Source organism: Daucus carota, chromosome 9 (assembly GCF_001625215.2).
Source record: "Daucus carota subsp. sativus chromosome 9, DH1 v3.0, whole genome shotgun sequence".
Taxonomy (NCBI): Eukaryota; Viridiplantae; Streptophyta; class Magnoliopsida; order Apiales; family Apiaceae; genus Daucus; species Daucus carota.
In genome coordinates, this window is record NC_030389.2 from 28,764,678 (window position 1) to 28,788,949 (window position 24,272).

The 24,272-nt window shown below is 35.2% G+C and overlaps 3 protein-coding genes across 3 annotated transcripts; all 3 read right to left on the bottom strand.

Annotated features, from left to right (window-relative positions):
- Positions 1–2,396: 2,396 nt before the first annotated feature.
- LOC135149576 (uncharacterized) lies at positions 2,397–3,646 on the bottom strand. The gene is made up of 2 exons (XM_064085317.1): positions 2,879–3,646; positions 2,397–2,534 (listed from the first exon to the last, which is right to left on the bottom strand). The coding sequence occupies exons 1-2, from the start codon at positions 3,644–3,646 to the stop codon at positions 2,397–2,399; spliced, it is 906 nt and encodes a 301-aa protein (XP_063941387.1).
- A 3,093-nt stretch (positions 3,647–6,739) lies between these two features.
- On the bottom strand, positions 6,740–9,751 carry LOC135149577 (uncharacterized). The gene is made up of 3 exons (XM_064085318.1): positions 9,237–9,751; positions 7,476–9,047; positions 6,740–7,355 (listed from the first exon to the last, which is right to left on the bottom strand). The coding sequence occupies exons 1-3, from the start codon at positions 9,749–9,751 to the stop codon at positions 6,740–6,742; spliced, it is 2,703 nt and encodes a 900-aa protein (XP_063941388.1).
- Positions 9,752–20,474: 10,723 nt separating this feature from the next.
- On the bottom strand, positions 20,475–20,963 carry LOC135149578 (AT-hook motif nuclear-localized protein 23-like). The gene has a single exon (XM_064085319.1). It carries the CDS (start codon positions 20,961–20,963, stop codon positions 20,475–20,477), a length of 489 nt encoding a protein of 162 aa, XP_063941389.1.
- Between the last annotated feature and the right edge of the window lie 3,309 nt (positions 20,964–24,272).

Consider the following 24,272-nt stretch of genomic DNA (forward strand, 5'->3'; position numbering starts at 1 on the left):
CCACACAACTTATGACATCAAATCCATTGGGGATTTCAAGAATCACTGGTTCCTTTACAGAATGTTTGCTGATGGCATTCATTAGGGATTTAGTCGTGTGATGCTTAAGGATACAAGCTCCCCACAGTCTCCTGCCATCTGCATTCATGAGAACACCAACCCCATCCGAGTTGCCATTTGGAAGAGGACCTTCTGATGAAAAGTGGTGAACATTTATCTTGACACAATTTTCTTTGGGAGGAACTCATGCAACATTCATAATTATGATCGAGATGTAGGAATTTTTATTGAGTTGCTACTGCAGAGCTCTTAATATCTATATGAAACTTGTGATTTTGTATATATTCATGCTGAAGAAGTACAATGTAATATATATGACCTTACAGATGTTTCTAGAATAATTGTAGATATCAGATTCAATGAATCCCAGATAATCTGAATACTATGTTGAAGATACCCGAAAAGTAGTGAAGTAGCCCTAAATCACTCATCTCATATGCCTTCATCATGTGTTCTTTAAAGCTTTGCATCATTTTGTCATCGTTTCCTGTAAAGATGAGATCATCAACATAGAGACACACAATCTGAATATTGCTTCCATTTTTCTTTACAATATAAGGTTGCCTCACTCTTACTTCTTTGAAATCCATTTTTCAAGAGGTAAGTATCAATTTCTTTGTACCAAGTTCGAGGCGATTGTTTTAGACCATAAAGGGCCTTTTTGAGTTTTAATACTTTATTTTCTACCCCTTCTACCACGAAACCTTGCGGTTGCTCAACATAAATTTCCTCATCCAACTTTCCGTTTAAGAAAGCTGACTTAACATCAAGCTGAGATTCCATCTCTTTTGTGCTGCAAGAGCAATCAAGGTTCTTATAGTTTCTAGCCTTGCCACAGGTGAGAATGTCTCTGAAAAATCAATACGAGCCTTTTGTGTGAACCCTTTAGCGACTAGTCTCGCCTTATGTTTCTGTATTTCTCCATTTTGATTTAACTTAGTCTTGTAAATCCACTTTAGACCAATAATTTCTCTTCCTTCAGGCTTGTCTACCAGCTCCCATGTTTTATTTTTCTCAATCATATGCATTTCTTCTTCCATTACTTGTTGCCATACATCATGCTTCACTGCTTCTTCAAAGGTTTCTGGTTCACCAACTACAAAATTACAGGTCTGATAGATGTCGCTTAATCGCCTCCATTTTCTTGGTGGAGATTCATTATCATCCTCCAATTCAGATTCTGAGGTATGAGCTTGTACTTCTCTTTCGCCACTTTCTTCACATTCTTCACATTCTTCACTTATTATTGAGGAATTAGGATGACTGATATGGTCCTCTTGTTTTTCTCTCCAATCCGAGGCTGCTTTTTCATCAAATAAAACATCTCTACTAACAATCAGTTTGTTAGTTTTGACATTATAAAGTCTGTATGCTAATTTAGTCTCAAGACTATATCCGATAAAAATGCATTTTGTACTTTTATCATCTAATTTAGTACGCTTCTCTGTTGGAATATGGGCATAACAAACACAACCAAAAATTTTAAAATGACTTACAAAAGGTTTTTCACCACTCCATGCTTCCAAAGGTGTCATGTTCTGTACAGCTTTCGTGGGACACCTATTAAGGATATATACAGCCGTGTTTGTAGCTTCTGCCCAAAACTTTTTTGGCAGCCCTTTTTCATTCATCATGGATCTGCTCATTTCAATAATGGTTCTATTTTTCCGCTCAACAACTCCATTTTGCTGCGGACTATATCCAGCTGTTAGTTGCTTCCAAATTCCTTCGTCTTTGCAATATTCTTCAAATTCTTTAGATGTATGTTCTCCTCCTCTATCGCTTCGAATGCACTTTATACTAGAACCTGATTGCTTTTCTACAAGTGCTTTAAATCTCTTGAACACAGTGAAAACTTCTGACTTCTCCTTCAAAAAGTAAATCCAAGTCATTCTTGTAAAATCGTCAATAAAAATGATAAAGTACCTTTGTTGTCCCAAAGATGGAGTCTTCATTGGGCCACAAATATCGGTATGTATAAGCTCTAGACGTTTCCTAGCTCTCCATGACTTCCCTTTAGGAAATGGAATTCTGTGATGTTTTCCCATGATACAACCTTCACAAGGATCCATCTTACTTTGTAATTCCGGTAGTCTGTCCACCATGTTTCTTTGCTTGAGAAGCTTTAATCCCTGAAAGTTCAGGTGACAAAATCTCTTGTGCCAAAGCCATGACTCTTCAACAACATCAGCCTTTAAAGCTTTGTAGTCGAATGTTATAGGAAAGTTTCTGTTGCTCTCCATTTTTACTTGAGCAATGGCCTGATTGTTGTTCTTCTTGTCAAAAATCTTGCAAAAGTTATCCTCAAAAACAAGAGAATAACCATGCTCCAGAAGCTATCCAACACTTAACAAATTTTCCTTCAAATCTGGAACAAGAAGAACATCACGAATATATTTTACACCTGATTTTGTTTTGACAGCAATTGTGCCTTTGCCTTTGGCTTCAGCTACTGTCCCATTTCCCATTCTCACCTTTGGATTTAATGTAGTATCCAGTGCACAAAAATATTTTCATTTTCACACATATGATTGCTGCAGCCACTATCGAGGAACCAAACATTATTATCTTCATGGTGACTAGAATGACACGCATAAAATAAACAATCTTCCTCTTTGTTATCCACCTTTTCTTCATTAAAATTTGCTCTTTCCTGAAATTTAAATCTGCAATCTTTCTCGAGGTGACCAAATCTATTACAATAATGACATTGCGGTTTCCTCTTAAACCAGCATTTAGATGTCATATGACTAGTCTTTTTGCAAATTTTGCAGAATAGTTTAGAGTTAAAGCTTGTACCTCTGTCATTGTTTTCTACCTTCTTGTTGCTGTTAAAATATTCATTCTTTTTACTCCAATCAGCCTTTTTCTGCTCCTGATTGTAACCACCCTTCCTTGTAAATGGTTGCGCCTTCACCTTTGTCTTTGACTGAAATGCATTCTCTGTTTGCTCCGTTTGTTTAAATCTTCTCTTTTCATGTGCTTGGAGAGAACCCATCAATTCTTTTAATGATAACTTGTTGAGATCTTTAGTTTCTTCAATAACAGCAACAATATTTTCATACTTGTCCGTCAAACTGATAAAGATTTTCTCCACAACATGTTGGTCAGATATGTCATCATCATAAGTTCTCATTTGGTTCACAATTTCCATTACTCGAGCATGATAACCTTGAATATTTTCAGAATCCTTCATTTTTAGATTCTGAAAATCTTTTTTAAGAGCTTGAAGATTGATACTTCTCACCTTCTCATCTCCATGAAATTCAGTCTCGAGGATTTCCCATGCTTCTTTTGCCGTATTTGCCCTTGAAATCCTTGAAAAAATTAGTTTTGTGACACCCATCTGAAGCTTGCTTAGTGCTGTGGCATCTTGGCGACGAAATGCTTCAATTTTCTTTGATTCTGCTTCTGTCAAGCTAGCCTCGTCAGCAGGTTCTGCAAAGCCTTTCTCCACGATATTCCACAAGCCTTCAGCCCGTAGAATAGTCTTCATTTTTATCTTCCAGTAGTCATAATCTTCACCATCAAAGAAGGGAATTAAAGATGACTGGGACTCACCACTAGGAACTGAAGTAGACGCCATACTTAACTTCTTATTTTAATCCCAGTTTGGAATCGAAACACTGCTCTGATGCTAATTTGTAGGAATTTTTATTGAGTTGCTACTGCAGAGCTCTTAATATCTATATGAAACTTGTGATTTTGTATATATTCATGCTGAAGAAGTACGATGTTATATATATGACCTTACAGATGTTTCTAGAATAATTGTAGATATCAGATTCAATGAATCCCAGATGATCTGAATACTATGTTCATGAAAATATAATTAAAACAAATCTTACTAGAAAATACTAGAGATACATGAATGTGAAAGTGCATTAATTCCAACATGAGATAGAGATGCAATACAGCCTCCTAATGAGAGTTTATAAAGGGAAAGACCCAGCCATTGTTAAGTCATGACAGTAATACTACAAATCACCCAGGAGTACTAAAGCACACCAATGAATGCAAACATATTTTAATTGAAAATGTTGACAATAGATTTATTTTTTAAGTGTGTCCTTTTTGCAGGAATAACTTACTTATTATAGGTTATTTACTTATATTCTATACAAAGAAAAAATACACAGCTTCACGTTGTAGAAACGATCATATTATATATATTTAAGATATATTTTAGTTAACATTATAAAATACACATGCACATATAAAACCTCTCATCACTATTAACGAATTTTAATGCATGTAATGTTAAGAATGTTCAATTCCTTTAAAGGGTTCGGGTTCCCAATGTTATGTCATTTACCAATCAATGCTTTTTGTTTCTTTCCGTGGTTGCATTGTGTTTATTTGGTTCTCTAGAATGAACTACATCCTTCTTGATTTTTCTTTCTTTTCAAAGCTGCTCCATGATTTATCTGCGAGCTCTCTGCACATTTTCTCTTCTAGAAAATTATTTGAAACATTTCATGTAACTTTAAAAATTATCGAAAATATACATGAAAACATCAATCCATATTATATGGACAAACTTTGGAATCTAATAAGAACAATACATCTCAAATCTTCAGGATTAAGAATAGAACACTACACAACAGACGGTACATACGAGCACACAATCTTTGTAAATATGAGAAGAATTTAAAATTTAATGAAGAAATAAAGAGTGATACTAGATTTGTTGGTGAAGGTGAGTACCGAGTAGATAATAACCGCAATAGCAGATTTTTAATCGAATGCCTGAACTAAAGTAAATTTAATTAAACATGTGTTGGAAATTTGACGTGCAACATTGTCACCAAATGATTCTTATATGTACATATACAATATTCTACTATATATACAATTCATGCATATTAATATGGCAACTATTACCGATCATAAAAATGCGACTATTTTTTACATTTGTCCCATAGTTATATTTGGTATTGCTCAATTTACCCGGCTGAAGGAAAAAAAAGTAAAATATTAAAAAATAAAATGTTAGGCCAAATAAACTCACTATATAAGATAATATAGTGAACACAGTCAAAGACAAAACACAAGTATAAGAGAATAATTCAACTAAACTCTTATTCACAAATCACAGTAGCTTACAAATAATCTCTTAGTGATTTATATTTTATCACTAAGAGCTGCTAGGCAGGGGCGGACCCAGGAATAAATTTCATTGGGGGCACAATAATCAACCAATTTTTTTAAAAAAACAATGTATTATGATGAAAACTGATTTATCAGAGAGTACATCACTTTATCTTATTATAAACTAATCCAATTTATAACTGATCCACTTTATAGTTGATGTGATTTGATGGGCTGGGCTTTACTAATAAATATGTACATGATACGTTCACACTATTAATACTAGCAGCGATATTTGTCTGTACCGGACACTTAGACATGGGCTGTGTGTACTGGACACTAGACATGATGGGCTGAGAATTGACTGGGGGCCCATGCCCCCATAACCTATACTGTAGGTCCGCCACTGCTGCTAGGTTACACGAATGATATTCAATTGATAACTCATCTAGAGTAAACCCTAAGCTGTGTTTATATACACAGTTTCATGATATCTACTGATTGATTTACAATTAACTGCTTCCTAAAATAATCTAATCAGTAGCTATCCTTCTGCTGTCGCACAATCTCTCTTGATCTTTATCTTCCTTACTTAGTCAGATATGCTCCTGAAAATCAGCCGCCTGTAAACTCTGATCATTGCTTAAACTCTGATCCAGCTGGCAGTCGTTAAACTCTGATTTCCAGCTAAACTCTGATATTTGCTTCTGCACACTAAACAAGTTAGATACCTGTGACATCATCAAATATGTAACAATCTCCCCCAACTTGTGCATTAGACAGAATGAACAAGTTCTATATATTTACTGATGATGTCAAAAACAATCAAGGACAAATGCATAACATAAATAATTCACAGACTATTTACGACTTACAGAACCAGCAGAACTATCTATCAAATCAACCTATATCCATAGCTTTCTCTGACAAACTGGTTGATCAGATTTTCTTCCTTCAGCTTCAAAGTCTGGATCATCTGGGCTTTGACATTTCTGAGTTTTTCAGTTTCATCCCCAGTCTGATAGATAGCTGCTCTCAAAGCATTCACTTTGCTTCTCTTCATTGCTTCTCCAAGCTGAATAACTCTAGGCCTGTCTGCTTCATTGTTATAACCCAAGATTCTGGTGTTTGCAATAGTCTCCATCACAGAGCTATTCTTTTCCATGCTAATTTCAGAACCATCATCTTGAGCTATTTGTGGAATGTATTCCTCATCAGACTTTACTCCATAGAATCTTCTCTTTTCACTGATTGTTCTCTTCATCAAATCTGACCACCTCTGAGTAGCTTCATTCTCGATCTCCAACATGTAGTGAAAATGTTCCAGCTCTCTCAGAGATTTCAGCAATAAATCAGCTTCTGATATTCTATACACTCTGCCAGATTCCAGAATTATAGCAATCTTTTCTTTATCTTCTGGCCCATCATGAGTGTCCATCAAAATCCGTACTGACTCAACATTGTCAAGATCCTTCTGTGTAACAGCTTCTCCTACTTTTTCAGTCAGAGGATAAGGATCTCTGAAAGTAGTTGCTGAGCCTGTTTGAATCTTTTCTTTTCTGTGACCAAGACCAGTTGAGTCATAAGCTTACTTCCCTCTGGTTCCATAAGTTCTTACTCTGGTGAGCATTGGGCTTTCCTTGTATAAACTTGTACCAAGACTCCCATATAAACTCTTCTTCTTCTGATGATCTTGAGTCTTCTCAGAGTTTAATTTCAACCAGGAAACTTTGGTGTCTTCAATCCTTTCTTCAGTTACTGGAGCTTTAACTTGAGCAATGTCAGCGGTTAAAGTTTTCTCAGGAATTGACTTAAATTCACCTTTTCTTCTTCTGACCAATCCAGCTTCCTTTTCTTCTTCTTGATCAGAGACATTAGCAATTATGTGTACATTCTTGCTCAGCTTGATCATCCTCTTAGTAGGATTCTCTGGTGCTAATGTAATTTTTGACTTCTTTGGCACAGTAGGAACTGGAGGAACTTCATCAACTGGTTTCTTTCCTTTGACTTTTGAATCAGACTCAAGTAGAGTTTGAGATCTGGTTCTTGGTCTGTTGATATCAGTGTAGTTCACCTCACTGATTAATATTCCCTTTTTCTCTGGGATCTTCTGTTCTTGTGAGGGATCAGTAATCCGTTTTTGCTCATCAGATTTTGTTTTGCTGATCTTCTTCTTCTCAGCAGCCAATCTTTCTTCTTCAAGTCTGATGGCCTCAATATCTACTCCTGGATTTTCTTTTTCAAATATTTTCCTTGCCATGGCTTCATCAATTGCTTGCAAGGAAGGAGATTTATAGAAAAGAGTGGTTTCTCTGCCTCTGAACTTCAGAGTTTGACAAAATTTCTGAGACTCAGGGTCTCCAGCTTCAATCAACTTGTTAGCTTCAGCAATCAATTTCTCTTTCTTCTTTTCCACCTCAGAGTTCACAAGATTTATCTCTTTAGATATAGCATTTGAATCTCTGATTGCTTTACTTATACTCTGAGCTTGAGTCATGACAGTCAATTCCACAGATTTTTGTTTTTGAGATTCTCTGGGTGGTCTCTCAGAGCTTGCTGCTTCTTTACTATTCCTCTTTGTTTCTTTGATCTGCAGCAGCTTTTGCTGTTTGTTCATCTCCCCTTTTTCTTCCTCATCATCATCTGGCTTTTTCCTTTTCATTTGCTGATCAGGTTTGCATTTGTCTTTGGATGTTTTCTCCCCCTTTTTGACATCAGCAGAGGTGAGAACCTGAACCAGCTGGGCCACTGAGGTACTCAAATCCGCCAGAGTATACTGCATTGAACTTTGAGTGGCCTCAATAGAAGTGAGTCTGTCCTCAACAGAAGGAGGTGTAGCTCTGCACATCCTGTGATTATAAGATAAGTGACAGATTCTTCTTCTGGTAGGCTCAGAGGATGGAAGTGGGGAACCTGGAACTGCAGGAGCTATAGAAGGAGAGGATTCCCTGACTGGTGACAGTGCCTTAATTGGGGAATCAACCCTTTCTGGTGTAGTTTCTCTGACTGGCTCAGAGATTATAGAATGTAGACCAGGAGCTTGAATGGGAGTTGATGTAACTTCTGTTACTTCATCATCATCAATGTTGTCAAGAAAAACACTCAGAGTATGTGACTCCAGAGTTTCAGTAGCTGCATGAGAGTTTTCAGCCATGTGAATCTCCTGAGCAGGAGCTGCAATAATATCTTCAGGTTGAACCAGAGAATCCTGAATTAGCTGGAGGACCATTTCTATCTGTGCATCCTCTGATTTGCTTGGAGCATCAGAGGGTCTTTCTGATATATGAGTATCAGCTGCAATTCTTTCTTCAACAGACTTGGTTCCCTCTATCTGATCATTGTGATCATAAGTTGACTCTGACATTTGTTTGTCAGCTGCAATTGTGTCAAGTGGCATTGCAGAAAGAGGTTCAATCAATATTGGCTCTGCAGATTGATCAGAGAATGGAATCAAGGCTTGTTCAGGATCCTCTGACTGAGGTGGCTCCACAGTCAGATCAGTAACAGTGGTTGGCTTGATTTTCTTTCTCAGTTTCTTTGCTGGTGGAGGAGGAGGAATTTCTTCATCTGATTCCGAGTCTGAAATTTTCTGTAGAAATCTTCTTTTTCTGGGAGGAGGTGAGGGTTTGGTTGGGGATTTGGTGGATCTGAGTATCCTTTTTGGTGAAGATTTTTCAACTGGTCCTTGTTGGGAAGAACCAGAGGTTGGTTTGGGGTCAGATTTTGCAACTAGTTCATGAGCAGGAGATGGAGGCTGTGGGATATTCTCATCAGAGAATAAAGCTTCATACTTGTCAGGTAAAGCTACTTTCAGTTTATCCTGTACAGTCACAGGAATAGCAAATACAGGTACATTGGTCTTCTTACTATCTTTCTTAATCAGATCAGTAAAAGCTCTTTTGGTGACCTTAAATGGGAGTTCATTTCCATTTTCAGGAATAGGCACATCAGGGAAGCAGTAAGAAAATATAAGCTGACAAAATCTAGCATAATAGACAATATTCATATTTTCATTTCTCCTATCACCAATAAATCTCAAGATAGATGTGGCAATATCAAATTTGAGATTGTGGATCAGAGAATACCCGATCTGCTGACTGAAGATGGGAATGGCATCAAAATTGCTGCACTTGTTGCCAAAAGCCCTGGTTATGCAGTCATAGAAAAAGCTCCACTCCTTGCAGAGGTGTGGACGCTTAAGTTCCCCCATTTTGTCCGTGCTAGCAGAATACCCAAGAAAAATCATCATGTCTCGCAAAGTCTGAGTGGGTACTGAAGCATCATACTTCTTCTCTTCAGGAAGATGAAGAGCCTTCCTAACAGTTGCTGGTGAAACAACATACTCTTGGCCCTCATAATCGCAGGTGAGAGATGGAGAACCATTTTCACCTCCATCATCGTAATTTGCTGTCCTCCAGAAGGTGAGAACCTGAGAAGGAGAGATTAGCTCTGGCTGGGTCAGAGCATACATCAGCTCACTGTGAGCCAAGAAATCTTGAATAAGATGAAACTCTTTTGGGGCTTCATCGTTATCCAGAATAGCTGAGTAATTGTTGGTGACAAACTTTGCTCCATCAAACTCAAAAGCAGTTGTCGACATGATTTCTGAAAAGAAAATGAGAGTTTTAGGTAATGCAGGTAAGGTGTTCGACAGAATGCTGGTGAGAAAATGAGAAGAGGGTTTTAGAGAGAGAGAGAGTAAAAATCGTGTGTGAAAAGTGAAGAGTTAAACATTTAAAATCGATATATGTGAGTGTATACACGAAATTCTGATCTCGGCGTTAGTGGGGCACGTGGCAGATGCACAGTGGTCAGAGTAAGCGGTAGTGGAGTGTAATCATGTATTACTGTGCACCAATTACCGAGAAAACACAATTATTCACCGTGTTTTTCTCCACTCAAGAATTCAAACGGATTTTGTACCGTTTGACAATTAAATCTAATATTCACCTGACCAAAATTCATTTATTTTAAACTCCGACTTGAATCAAAAGTTTGACTATTGACCAGAGTTTAAATAAATGGCAGATTATGAGACAAAACAATGATTAGTCAGAAAATTTTTGCACTGATTAGAGATAAGGAAAATCTGGCAACCAAATTTTCCTCAGAGTTTGCAAACAATTATTTGAACTTAATCAAAAATCACTCAATGTCATTAATTTTTGTTAATCACAGATATGGAATGTGAGGTGTGTGTTGTCATGATTATTCTAATTGTAACAGAGATTGACAAATTTCTTGAGTAAAATTAGAAAGAATCAGTTGTACAGAAGATGCTTTAACCATCTCATAAGCCGAGTGTCTCACATATTAGATCAGAGTTTAAAGTTTCTCTCGTTTGTAAGACAAGTATCTTCTGAAAGGAAACTTCTCAGGGTAAGTGAGTCATAACCTTCATCAGATTTTTGTTTCAGTGTATTTCTCCAGTAATCAGAAAATGTGAAAGGTCACCAAGAAAAATACAATTTTCTGATGCATTTTGCTTAATACCAGCAGTGCACATGGATCTTCCCTTTCACAGAATTTCTAAGATCTCAAAGGAGTACCTGAAATATCTTTCTTTTCTTTTCTTTTCTTTTCTTTTCTTTTCTTTTCTTGTCTTTTCTTTTTCTTTTCTGAGAGGAACCAAATTTGTGATCCATGTCTAAGACCTAATTACTCTTAGCTCATGAGGGGAGTAAAGCAAATTCTTCACTGAGTACTTATCTAATTTTCAAGAAGTGAGGCAGTCTAAGTAACAAATTTAATCATGTTTTGTGTAGCAAGGATTTCCACATATGTAATGTCTCAAAAATTAGACTCCAGAGTTTTTCATGATCTAATTCAGGTATTTGCAACATATTATACACAGGAATATGCTTCATCAGTGAAAATTTAAGACATCAGAGTTTGTCGGGTCAGAGTTTAAATATCAGAGTTTGTCATATCAGTGCATAATCATCAGAATTTAGATCAGAGAGTAACAGATGCAGTTTCAGATCAAATTATCAACAATTACTAACAGATATATAATCATACAATGTATCAGAGTTTAGAGAGGACCAGAGATCATCCCTAATTCGTTTACAAGCCTTGTAAATGTTGCTTCAGCCAGAGGTTTGGTGAAGATATCTGCCAACTGCTGATCTGTTGGGACAAAATGAAGTTCTACTGTCCCTTCCATCACATGCTCTCTGATAAAATGATATCTTATGCTGATATGCTTGGTCATGGAATGCTGTACTGGATTTCCTGTCATAGCAATAGCACTTTGGTTATCACAATAAATAGGAATTTGATTCAAAGTTAACCCATAGTCCAGTAATTGATTCTTCATCCATAAAATCTGAGCACAGCAGCTTCCTGCACCAATATACTCTGCTTCTGCAGTGGATGTAGAAATTGACTTTTGTTTCTTACTGAACCAGGAAACCAGTCTTCCTCCAAGAAATTGACAGCTTCCACTTGTGCTTTTTCTGTCTATTTTGCATCCTGCAAAATCTGCATCAGAGTAACCAATCAGTGTAAAGTCTGATTCTCTGGGATACCAGAGTCCCATCTCAACTGTTCCTTTGAGATATTTGAAAATCCTTTTGACTGCTACAAGGTGTGGTTCTCTTGGATCTGCTTGAAATCTTGCACAGAGACAGGTTGCAAACATGATATCAGGTCTACTAGCAGTCAGATATAGTAGTGAGCCTATCATACCTCTGTAGTTAGTAATTTCTACTGGTGAACCAGTATCTTTATCTAACTTAGTGGCAGTTGCCATTGGAGTGGTAGCAGCTGAGCTATCCTGCATGCCAAATTTCTTTAGCAAGTTTCTGGTATATTTAGACTGATTAATGAAAATACCCTCATCAGTCTGTTTGACTTGAAGTCCCAGAAAATAGCTCATTTCTCCCATCATGCTCATCTGATATCTGGACTGCATAAGCTTTGAGAATCTCTCACAGAGTTTAGGATTAGTAGATCCAAAAATGATATCATCTACATAAACTTGAACTAAAAGCAGATCATTACCATGGTTGAGATAGAATAAAGTTTTGTCAATTGTACCTCTGTTGAAACCACTGTCTAAAAGAAATTGAGCCAGAGTTTCATACCATGCTCTTGGTGCTTGCTTTAGTCCATACAGTGCTTTATCCAATCTGTAGACATGATCTGGAAATTTTGTGTCCACAAATCCCGGAGGTTGTTCAACATATACTTCTTCCTCCAGCTCCCCATTGAGAAAAGCACTCTTTACATCCATCTGGTAAACTCTGAATTTCTTGTGTGCTGCATAAGCCAAGAAAATTCTGATTGCTTCCAATCTGGCAACTGGAGCAAAGGTCTCATCATAGTCAATTCCTTCCTGTTGAGAATATCCCTTGGCTACCAGTCTGGCTTTATTTCTTGTGATTACTCCATCACTGTCAGTTTTGTTTCTGAACACCCATTTAGTACCAACTATTGATCTGTTCTTTGGTCTTGGTACAAGTGTCCAGACTTTATTTCTCTCAAATTCATTTAACTCCTCCTGCATTGCTGTTACCCAGTCTGCATCCTTTAAAGCTTCTTCCACTTTCTTTGGTTCTGTCTGAGATAGGAAGGAATGGAATAAACACTCATTTGCTGTTGCAGTTCTGGTTTGTACTCCAGCATCTGGATCTCCAATGATCAGATCTGGTGTGTGAGACTTTGTCCACTTCCTTTCATGTGGCAGTTGATTTCTGGAACTAGATCCTCCCCCATAATTCATGCCAGTATCATTCTGATTCTCTGATGCCTCTCCCCCATAATTCATGCTATCTCCATGAGCATTCTGAGTTTCTGATGCTCCCCCTGAAGATGTGTTCTCATGATTCTCTGCTGTAGAATGATCAGAGTTTGAGGAGTCAGAATCAGAGTTTGAGTTTTCTGCCGAGTCTGCAACATTTTCATCCAGATTTTCATTTTGAAAGTGCTCCCCCTCAACATGTGCTTGAGGTTGATGAGTTGAAGTGACATGTTCTGATGTTGTCTCAGAGTCAGAGTTTATGGAATCAGAGAATGCATCTTCATCTTCAAATCTCAGTTGCTCATGATCTTCAAAATCTTCCATTCCAGTAATTTTCTTATCATCAAAGGACACATGAATGGATTCCATGATTACCCTTGTTCTCAGATTGTAAACTCTGAAGGCTTTTGTTGATAAAGGATAACCAACAAAAATTCCTTCATCAGCTTTTAAATCAAATTTGGTTAGCTGTTCAGGATGATTTTTCAGAACAAAACATTTACATCCAAAAATATGGAAGTATTTGAGATTTGGTTTTCTGCCTTTGACCATTTCAAATGGAGTTTTTCCATGCTTGTTAATCAGAGTTGCATTCTGTGTGAAACAAGCAGATTGCACAGCTTCAGCCCAGAAGTAGGTTGGTAACTTTGCTTCCTCCAACATGGTTCTAGCAGCTTCAATCAGAGTTTTGTTCTTCCTTTCTACAACACCATTTTGTTGAGGTGTTCCAGGTGCTGAAAATTCCTGTTTAATGCCATTTTCTTTACAGAACTCCTCCATTTTAAAATTCTTGAACTCAGTGCCATTATCACTTCTGATGATCTTTACTGCATCTTTAGAGATTTTGTTCAGCTGTCTGACATGCTCAATCAATAAAGATGGTGTCTCATCCTTGCTGTGTAGAAAATATACCCATGTATATCTGGTAAATTCATCAACAATGACCAGAGTATATCTCTTCTTTGCAATGGACATTATATTTACTGGTCCAAAAAGATCAACATGAAGCAGATGATATGGCTCAAGAATTGAGGACTCAGTTTTACTTTTAAATGAAGACTTCCTCTGTTTTGCTTTCTGACAGGAATCACAGAGTCCATCTGGAGTAAAAACTGATTTTGGAAGTCCTTTCACAAGATCTTTCTTCACAAGCTCATTTATATTATTGAAGTTCAGGTGAGATAATTTCTTGTGCCAGTTCCAGCTTTCTTCAATACTGGCTCTGCCAAGTAGACAGATTGCAGAGCTTTCAGAGTTTAAAGATAGCTTTGCTTCATAGATGTTCCCATGTCTATATCCTTTTAGAACAATTTTTCCAGTGGTTTTACTGATAACCTCACAGTGTTCCTCCAGGAAATCAACATGATATCCTCTGTCACAGATTTGACTTATGCTCAGCAGATTGTGCTTAAGTCCTGAGACCAGAGCTACAGATTGAATGATGACATTTCCAAGATTGATATTGCCATATCCCAAAGTTTTCCCTATGTTGCCATCTCCATAAGAAACATTTGGGCCAGCCTTCTCCACAAAGTCTGATAGCAGGGCTTTATTTCCTGTCATATGTCCTGAGCATCCACTGTCCAGAACTAGGATGTTCTTCCTGTTGCCCTGCAATCACATACACAACTAATGATTAGTTTTAAGGACCCAGACTTGCTTGGATCCTTTGTTCTTGTTAAGTTTGTTAACACTAGCAGCGGAAGATTTATCAGAGTTTAAATCAGAGTTTGTGCTAACAGACTTTTTAACAGATGTTGAACTAGGAGAATCAATCTTTTTCTTCAAAGAAGGTTTCAATTCATAATAATCATAATATAAACTATGGTATTCCTTACAAGTGTAAATGGAATGCCATAAACTACCACAATGAAAACAAGGATTCTCTGGTCTAAATCTAGTATTCCTAGTCTTAACTTCTGATTTTGGAGACATAGCATTTATGTCCTTATTTTTCATGCAAAAAGAAGCAAGATGATTAGGATTACCACAATTATGACAAGTTTTCCTAGGAGCATTTGGAATAGGCATGTAACTGTTGCTTTTGTTTATTCCAACCTTTCCATTCCTATTTTTCCTAGGTTCCTTAATCATGTTTTCTTTCTTAACCTCCTTGAGCTTATGCTTAAGCTGTTTCTGAGTCATCAAACCAATGTTAACCTGTTTAGGTATATCAGTCTTTGATTTGTCCTGAGTCTTTGATTCTGAAACAAATCTTACTGGAACTACCCTAGGTTTTTCAATTTTAATGGTTTCTTGTTTATATGACTCAGCTTCATTTTTATCAGAGTAACCTAACCCTTTTTTCCAGTTTCCACTTTCTAAGATATTCTGAGTAGTCTTCCCTGAGTTAGTCCAAGTTCTGATTATCTCTTTTTCCTTAATAAGTTATGATTCAAGAGAAGCATTTTTCTTTAAGAGTTCATTTTTAACAAAGATAGAATCATCTCTTTCCTTCTGAACTTCTAGCATCTGAACTAGTTCCTTTTCAAGATAATCATTCCTTTTTTTAACATCTAAGATCTCAGATTTTAGTCTGTCATTTTCTAAAGTCTGATCTCTATAACTAACATGCAGAGTTTTAAGAAACAATCTTAACTCAGTTATATCCTCAGTATCAAAAGCAAGAGTGGAATGAGGTACCTTAGTTTCAACAGTCTCAGTGCTGTTGTCCATGTTTGCCATCAAGGCATAGTTGACTTCTTCCTCTGATTCTGATGAGTCTGCCCAGCTTCCTTTCTTTGTGATAAAGGCCTGTTCCTTTTCTTTCTTAGCTTTCTTGCACTCAGTTGCAAAATGGCCTTTCTCTCCACAATTGAAGCAGGTGTATTTAGACTTATCAGATTTTCCAGATTTTTCTTCTTTGCCTTCATTCCTTTTGAAGACCTTCCTATCAGAGTTTCTGTCTTTCCTTGAGAACTTCTTCCCTTTGTTGAAGTTCTTGTAAGCCATCTTCTTGAAGCTTTTTACCATCAGTGCTGCCAGCTGCATCATCTCAGTATCACTGTCATCAGAGTCTGAAGATATATCAGAGTCTGAGTCATCATCAGAGTTTGATGACTCAGTATCAGACTTTTTGACATGAGCTTTTCCCTTGCTTTTCACAACTGTTTCTTCTTGAATTTTTAGAGCAACTGGTTTGGGTTTCCCACCATGTCGTTTGCTTCTTTGCTCCATTTCAAGTTCATGAGTTTTCAACCTTCCAAAGATGTCATCCAGAGACATCTCTTCAAGGTCATGGTTGTCTCTTATAGTGGTTACCTTCAAATCCCACTTTTCAGGAAGAGCAAGTAGAAATTTGAGATTTGAATCTTCCAAATCATATTCTTTATCCACAAGAGACAAGTCATTCAGCAGCTTGACAAACCTGTCATAAAGATCAGTCAGTGATTCACCAGATTTTGAATCAAAGTGTTCATACTCTTGAGTAAGTATGGTTCTTCTGTTCTTTTTGATGGCTTTGGTTCCTTGACATCTGACTTCCAAAGCATCCCATATCTCCTTTGCAGTTTTGCATCCAATTACCCTGTTAGACATGGCATTGTCTAGAGCACTATGCAACAAATGCTTCACCTTTGCATCCTTACTAATTGATGAGATGTCCTCTGGAGTATAGTCCTTCTTTTCTTTAGGGACCATCTTCTAGGGTTCATCTCCCACTGCAACAGAAAGCTTTGTTGGCATGTGTGGACCATCATAAATCCTATCTAGATATTCTGGATCTGTTGATTCCAGAAACATGATCATTCTTACTCTCCACACAGAATATTCAGATGCCCTGAGGACCGGAACCCTAAGTGACTCATATCTACTGTTTTGTGATTTCTCAGACATGACTGTGTGATTAAGATCTCACTGTAGGTATATCAACAGAGCTGGCTCTGATACCACTTGTTAGGCCGAATAAACTCACTATATAAGATAATATAGTGAACACAGTCAAAGACAAAACACAAGTATAAGAGAATAATTCAACTAAACTCTTATTAACAAATCACAGTAGCTTACAAATAATCTCTTAGTGATTTATATTTTATCACTAAGAGCTGCTAGGTTACACGAATGATATTCAATTGATAACTCATCTAGAGTAAACCCTAAGCTGTGTTTATATACACAGTTTCATGATATCTACTGATTGATTTACAATTATCTGCTTCCTAAAATAATCTATTAGTAGCTATCCTTCTGCTGTCCTGATCTGCACAATCTCTCTTGATCTTTATCTTCCTTACTTAGTCAGATATGCTCCTGAAAATCAGCCGCCTGTAAACTCTGATCATTGCTTAAACTCTGATCCAGCTGGCAGTCGTTAAACTCTGATTTCCAGCTAAACTCTGATATTTGCTTCTGCACACTAAACAAGTTAGATACCTGTGACATCATCAAATATGTAACATAAAAGACATACATATGAATATCGTTTCAACATTTGTTGTCAAAATTAAATAGAAAAAAAGGTTTGCTTAACTATTGCATACATTTTCATGCTTCTCTAGAGTGTATATACATGCTAAAGAGTATCAAAGAACTTACTGGCCTAGGGATAATAAAAATCCTAAATATTCTGTAATGCAAAAAATGCAGCAGCAATGATTTCAGCAATGTCGGCTTTTGGAGTCACCACAACAGTCATCATTCCAGAAAAAAAGTAAAAGAGGATGCAGTATAGCAGGGTGAAGAATGTGTGAAGAATACATACCAAATCAATACTATACACACCAACTTGTGCAAGAACATATGGTATTTCTACCAATACTTTTTTAGAGAAAAGAAAACGACTTGCCTAACATTTCTACAAATGACAAACAGTACTTCACAGGAATACATTATATCTATTCCTTGGAATCAGAGTCTAATACACTGAATGTAAACATATTTTAATACGAAATTTTGACAATAAATTTATTCTTTAAATGTGTCCTCTTTGCATGAATTATTGGCTTGTTATAGGTTATTTACTTAAATTCTATACGTAGGAAAAATACAGCCTTCATGCTATTGAAAAGATCATATTTATATATTTTTAAGATATATTTTAGTTAACATTATCAAATAGACATGCACATATATATCCTCCTATCAATATTAATGAATTTTAATGCATGTAATCTTCAAAATGTTCTATTCCTTTAAAGGGTTCGGAGTTTTACAACCAATCACAAATTGAAGGTCGGGCGTAGTATTCATACCGGAAATTACGATCGGGAGTTCCTTTATCAACCGACATCCACTTCGGAGATCCCCCCCGAAACATTTTTCAAATACAAAAGTTCAGTCTCTTCCCACGAATTAGTGAATTAGACAGGATTCTTTTGTACAGAAAAAAAGTAGTGGGTCAATCCGAAAAAATATCGTCGTCAATGCAAAATACTTATACAAATAACAAAACAATGCGGGAGAGATAAAAAAGATGCAGGGTCTGTTCATATATATTCACATCACAAAACTTCCCAATGTTATAATATGATTTTACCGATCAATGCTTTGTGTTTCTTTCCTTGGTTGGAGTGTGCTTATATATCTCTGAAGCTCTTTGCACATTTTCTCTTCTAGAGAATTATTAGAAATAGTTCATGTAACTTTAAAAATAATATAAAGTATACATGAAAAGATCAATCCATATTATATGGACAAATTTTGGAATCTAAATAGAACAATACGCATGAAATCTTTAGAATTAGGAAAAGAACAATACAGCTCAAACGATACATACGTGCACACAATCTTTGTAAATATGAGCACAGTTTAAAATTGATGAAGAAATAAAGAGTGATACTAGAGGTGAGTGCTAAGTAGATAATGACCACAATATTAATAACGATAGGAGATTTTTAACACAAATGCCTCAAGCAAACAAATTTAATTAAACATGTGTTGGAAATTTGACCTGCATAATGGTCACCAAATGATTCTTATATATGCATATACAATCTACTATATAATGCAATTATGCACATTAATATGGCAATTATTACCAATCATAAAAGAGCGACGACTTTTGACATTTCTCTTATAATAATATTTGGTATTTCTCACAATGTATTTCTCCGATAGTGATTTTTGGTATTATTTCTTCTCAATATTACATGGACAAACATTGGAATCTAAATAGAACAATACACCCAAATTCTTCTGTTTTCTTCAAGTTCTGTACCCAAATACTGTACAATCAGTCAGCCTTCTTTCAAGATTCATGCATAATCCAAGTCGTATACACTATGCAGTTGGAAAACGGTTTCTACGCTATCTTAAGGGTACAAAAAGTCATGGTCTCAAGTATGTTTATAATGAAGATAATAGGCTGATTGGGTATACATATAGTGATTGGGGAGGATCATTGGATGATGGCAAGAGTACATCTGGATATGTTTTCTTTCTAGGAACAAATGCTATTTCTTGGTCATCAAAAAAACAGAAAACAACACCTCTAGCTTCCACAGAAGCTGAATATGTTTCTTCAACCGACACATCATGTATGTGAAGCTGTTTGGTTAAGACAGATTTTGTTTGACCTGGAGCAAGCCCAGAATGAACCAACTATTATTTACCGCGACAACAATTCAGCCATAGCAATAACTGAAAACCCTATTTTTCATAGTCAGACCAAGCATATTAAACTTCGTTATCATTTCATTCGGAATTTGGTACTGCAAAAGGAAGAAATTCGGTTGGACTACATTGGTACAAATGAGCAAGTTGCAGACATACTCACAAAGTCAGTCTCAAGTAATAACTTCGCATACTTTAGAGATCAGCTGAGAATTACAAATTATGAGGGGATGTTAAAAATATAATTTGTAATTCCTATAAACCAAGTATCTAGAATATCCTAGTCCTAGTCCTAGAGTCATGATCAATGTTCAGTGTATGAAACCAAGAGTCTCCAAATTATTTATGTATCTAGTTAATGATGAATTCTAGGAAGAGTCTAGATATTTTGTCTATCTATATAAAGACTGTTATACCAGCACATGTAAATCATTAAGAAAAATAAAATCTTCTGTTTTCTTCAAGTTCTGTACCCAACACTTTTTATATGAAAGACTTGGCGTTTAAAATCCACCACTGGCTGCACTGACGTAACCATTTTCATGGTAAGATGCAAAAACTAATTATAAGATACTTTCAAAACAGCTGATTTCTCATGTCTTCATCATTGCTCTATTCCCTAATTTCCCCTCCTCTCCTCTAATTTCATTGCAGGGACAAAGAATATAGGTGTGTGTATATACAAGAATCAACAAACTGAGTTAAAGTTTGTTTAGTATTGTAATTTGCACAAAATTTTATGATGCGTACGCAGTCATTTTGAGGGAAGCCACCCCAGATATATCTTAATCCATATTCTCTTATTGTATTCATTGATATTTATGTAACCTATAATTGATTTCCATATGTATTTTCTGTGTGTATACCAAATGAAATATACTAATAATTAAGGAATGTTGTATATCATAAAAAACATAAGGAATAAATATTTGAAAATGATTTATTTGAATTGGATAGTTTATTAGAGTACATGGCTAGTGGATCTCTTGCACTGCAGAACAACACTAGAGAGATAAGAATTAAAACATCAGACTTGTGTAGAAACGGCAAGAACAAGAGTAACAACACTTGCTGCTTTCATCTGAGAGAGAATCTGTCCTCCCATAACATTACCTGCAGCATCTGCAAATTGAACATGGAAACAACTAATAATATTTCCAGAAGCAGCATTTAAACAACGGTAAGCCCCAGAAAACGAAATTATCTGGAAGCTTGTAGAAACGCATGGGGGAGGGATTGCATTGAGTGGATACGCAATATCAACCTCAGAAATGAGTCCCTGGCCAGTAAGCACAGTTACAGCAAGCCCGAAATGCAGTGCAAATTGCACCACACAACTTATGACATCAAATCCACTAGGGATTTCAAGAATGACTGTTTTGTTGATGCCATTCACTGGCTCACCGTTGGTCATTAAAGACCCATCAGAATTGAATGAATATTGAGGAGCTCCTCCATGCCTCCCTGGAGCTGTAGATATTGGGCTTGTTAAACCATTTTGGTTTGAATTACTCATCACTGCGAATATGTTATTGCTGTGAACTAAACAATGAAAGAGATAAGTATATAGCCTCTCAGCTGATAGCATATATGAGCTGTATTTTTATTGTTTATATGAGTTTAAAAAGATAATAAGGTATATGAGATTTCACAGTTATTGAATAAAACAGCTGTGTTCATGGAATTTATAGCTAGGGAGAATCTTTTGCATATTTTTTTCATGCATATAATCTTTCTACTCATTGATAGAAGAGAGATATATATATGTTGAATTCATAAACAATTTATGAATTTTCGTAGAATATAACAGATTAATCTGGCGGTGTATTCAATTCTGTTGACATTTTAATGTATTGTTTTTAATATATGTATTTTAATGGATTGCATGTGATTTAAATTTAATGGGCATTTTTGATAAAATGTCATAAAATAGAGTTATAGAGATTCTTTAGGATTCAAGCAGAATACCTCCAAATCACATTAATTTTTTGGTGGGATTTCAAAAAACGGAATCCCTACGAAATCCATAATTTTATGAAATCCAAACAATCCATTACCATTCAGATTTTAATAGATTTTAAACAATTTCAATTGAATACCATAGGATTTTTAAGCATAATTTTCAATCCTAATTGAATACCACCAGATTTTGTAAAATAATTTAAAATCTCAATTGACTATCCTAAGATTTTAAAACATTTTGAATAATCCCAATTGAATATTCTCGGATTTCATTAATGAAAAAAAATCCTTTAAAATCTCAATCGAATATACCCCCTTAAAGTATAATACCCGTCCTAAAATTAGGGGTGAGTAAAACTGAACTGGAACCGAAAAACCAAACCGAATCGTGTAAATTCGGTTCGGTCCTAATTTTCTGAAAATTCGGTTCATTCGGCCCGGACCGAATAGACCGAAATAAAGTTCGGTCCGGTCCGTAAAAAAATATTCGGTCCGGCCCGAATAGACCGAATAGACCAATATATATATATATATATATATATATATATATATATATATATATATGATTTTAATTAATATTTATGTTAGATATATCTTTTATGTTATAATTATAGTATCTAATTTGTAAATTTAATTATATATATCTTTAATGAATTGTGGGTGATTAATTAATATGAAAATTTAAAAATAAAAGATGAATTATAGTTTTATTTATAATATAATTTTTTATTTTAAAAATAATTTCGGTTCTTTTGGTCCGGACCGAACCGAATTATTTCTGTTCGGTCCAGTTCAGTCCATAATAAAACTTTGGTCTGGTTTGGTCCAAAAAAAATTCAAACTTCGATTTTGGGTCTATTCGGTTTGATCCGGTTTTGGATCGGACCGACCGAATGCTCACCCCTATTCAAGTATACTCTATCAAAATTTCTTAGATTATGTTCGGGATAAGAAAAATAACAATGAAAAAAAAATCATATACTTCCTCTGGTCCTTATTATAAGGCGCCAGGACTTTTTGCACACAATTCTAGGTGCTTTGACCACCTACTTAAAATTACTTTTTTTAAATTTTTCTTTTTCTGAATTAAAATATGTGATATATATTTTAATTCAAAAAAAGAAATTAAAAAAAAAATAATTTTAAGTAGGTGGTCAAAGCACATAGAATTGTGTGCAAAAAGTCTTGGTGCCTTATAATAAGGACCAGAGGGAGTATTAGATATCCACCCAAAGAATTCAAGTACACTCTATCAAAATCTTGCTCGATAAAGTAATAATAACTATGACGATGTAACAACCCCAAATTCTCAAGTACGTAATTATTATTTAATAACTTTATTTTTTAATTGTACAAAAAATTAATATTTATAAATAGGCACGAGTAATAGTTAAATTAACATTATTACGCTTTGATTAAAGTTATAGTGACGTAATAAATATTTAATTATTTATTTTAAGTACTGTGACGAGGATATAAAAAGCGTGTGCGATAATTTTTTTATTATTATTGATGAGATCATGAGATAATCAATTATATATATATATATATATATATATATATATACATAAATATATATATATTGAGTGTAGCTAATTGGAATATTTCTAAATTAATAATGGTTGCAATAAATCTAAATATTTAGATAGTCGCACGCATAAATTATATGTTTTATTTTCTCGATAGAGCCACTATATATTGTCATTAAAATTATTTACTACAACTATTAAGTAGTAAGAATAAATAGTTAAAAATTAGTATTATTATAAATAAATAATAGACATCGAAAAGGAAAGAATTGTGTTAGATAACCATATAATCATAAAATAATTTTTCTGTATCTTTGTTAATGCTAGTTTCAAGGAGTGATTAATGCTTAACAATTCCACATCATTATGTAGAACCTAATTTTGTACATGTAGTATTATTGGGGAAAATCACGCACAAAATTGGCTACACAAAATGATGTGACATTAACATTAATAAGATTGTCTGTGTTTCCTCGACCATCACTCAACAACTTCATTTTACTATATTTTAGATAGCAATATGGCACATCATTATGTATAATAGTTTTATGCAAAAAACATTACTCTTTAATATTTTAAAAGATGAGTAGATTACAGGGTGATTTCACCATATTTTTTTTATTAAATATTGTTAATCACTAAAGGAAAACTGAATCACAATATATACAATATTAATTAAAGATTAGAGCCCTTATCTTTTTTTTTCTGATAAACATGGATATTCCATTAATAAGATAAAAATACACCAGAGCCCATAGCCCTAACCAGCAATCATATACAAGCATAACATGTGAAGAGGGCATGCCTTCCTAAGAGAAGCTACCACTAAAAATTACCTAGAAAAACAAAAATTAACAATATTAGCTGCCATGTTACACCACTGAAAACTACATTCAAGCACTACATCATAGATGGCCTAGGCAATTTTATGAACACTGAGTGTTGCAAAATTATGTTACTACTAATCCATACCAACAACAATGATAATCATTCATGTCCATTTCATGTTGCAATAGTCAAATACGTGTGTTGCGTAGAGTTTTAGAAAAATGATTATTTGTAATAATTTTGAAAAACTAAAATAATTTTAAATTATTAATTATTAAAATATAATATATTAAACTTCAACCCCTAAAGGGACCTGAGCTTGGTTTGTCAACATGGCATCTTCATGAGCCATTTCTTACGCTGCATTTTATCTCGGACTCGAGTGACAATGCGATCTGTTTTGACGAGTTTGAAGTTATTTGCATGGATTGTGAAAACACAGTTCAACACATCTGGCATCTCCTGATTGTATCCCCCACATGACGGCTTTGACATTAGTCATGTGA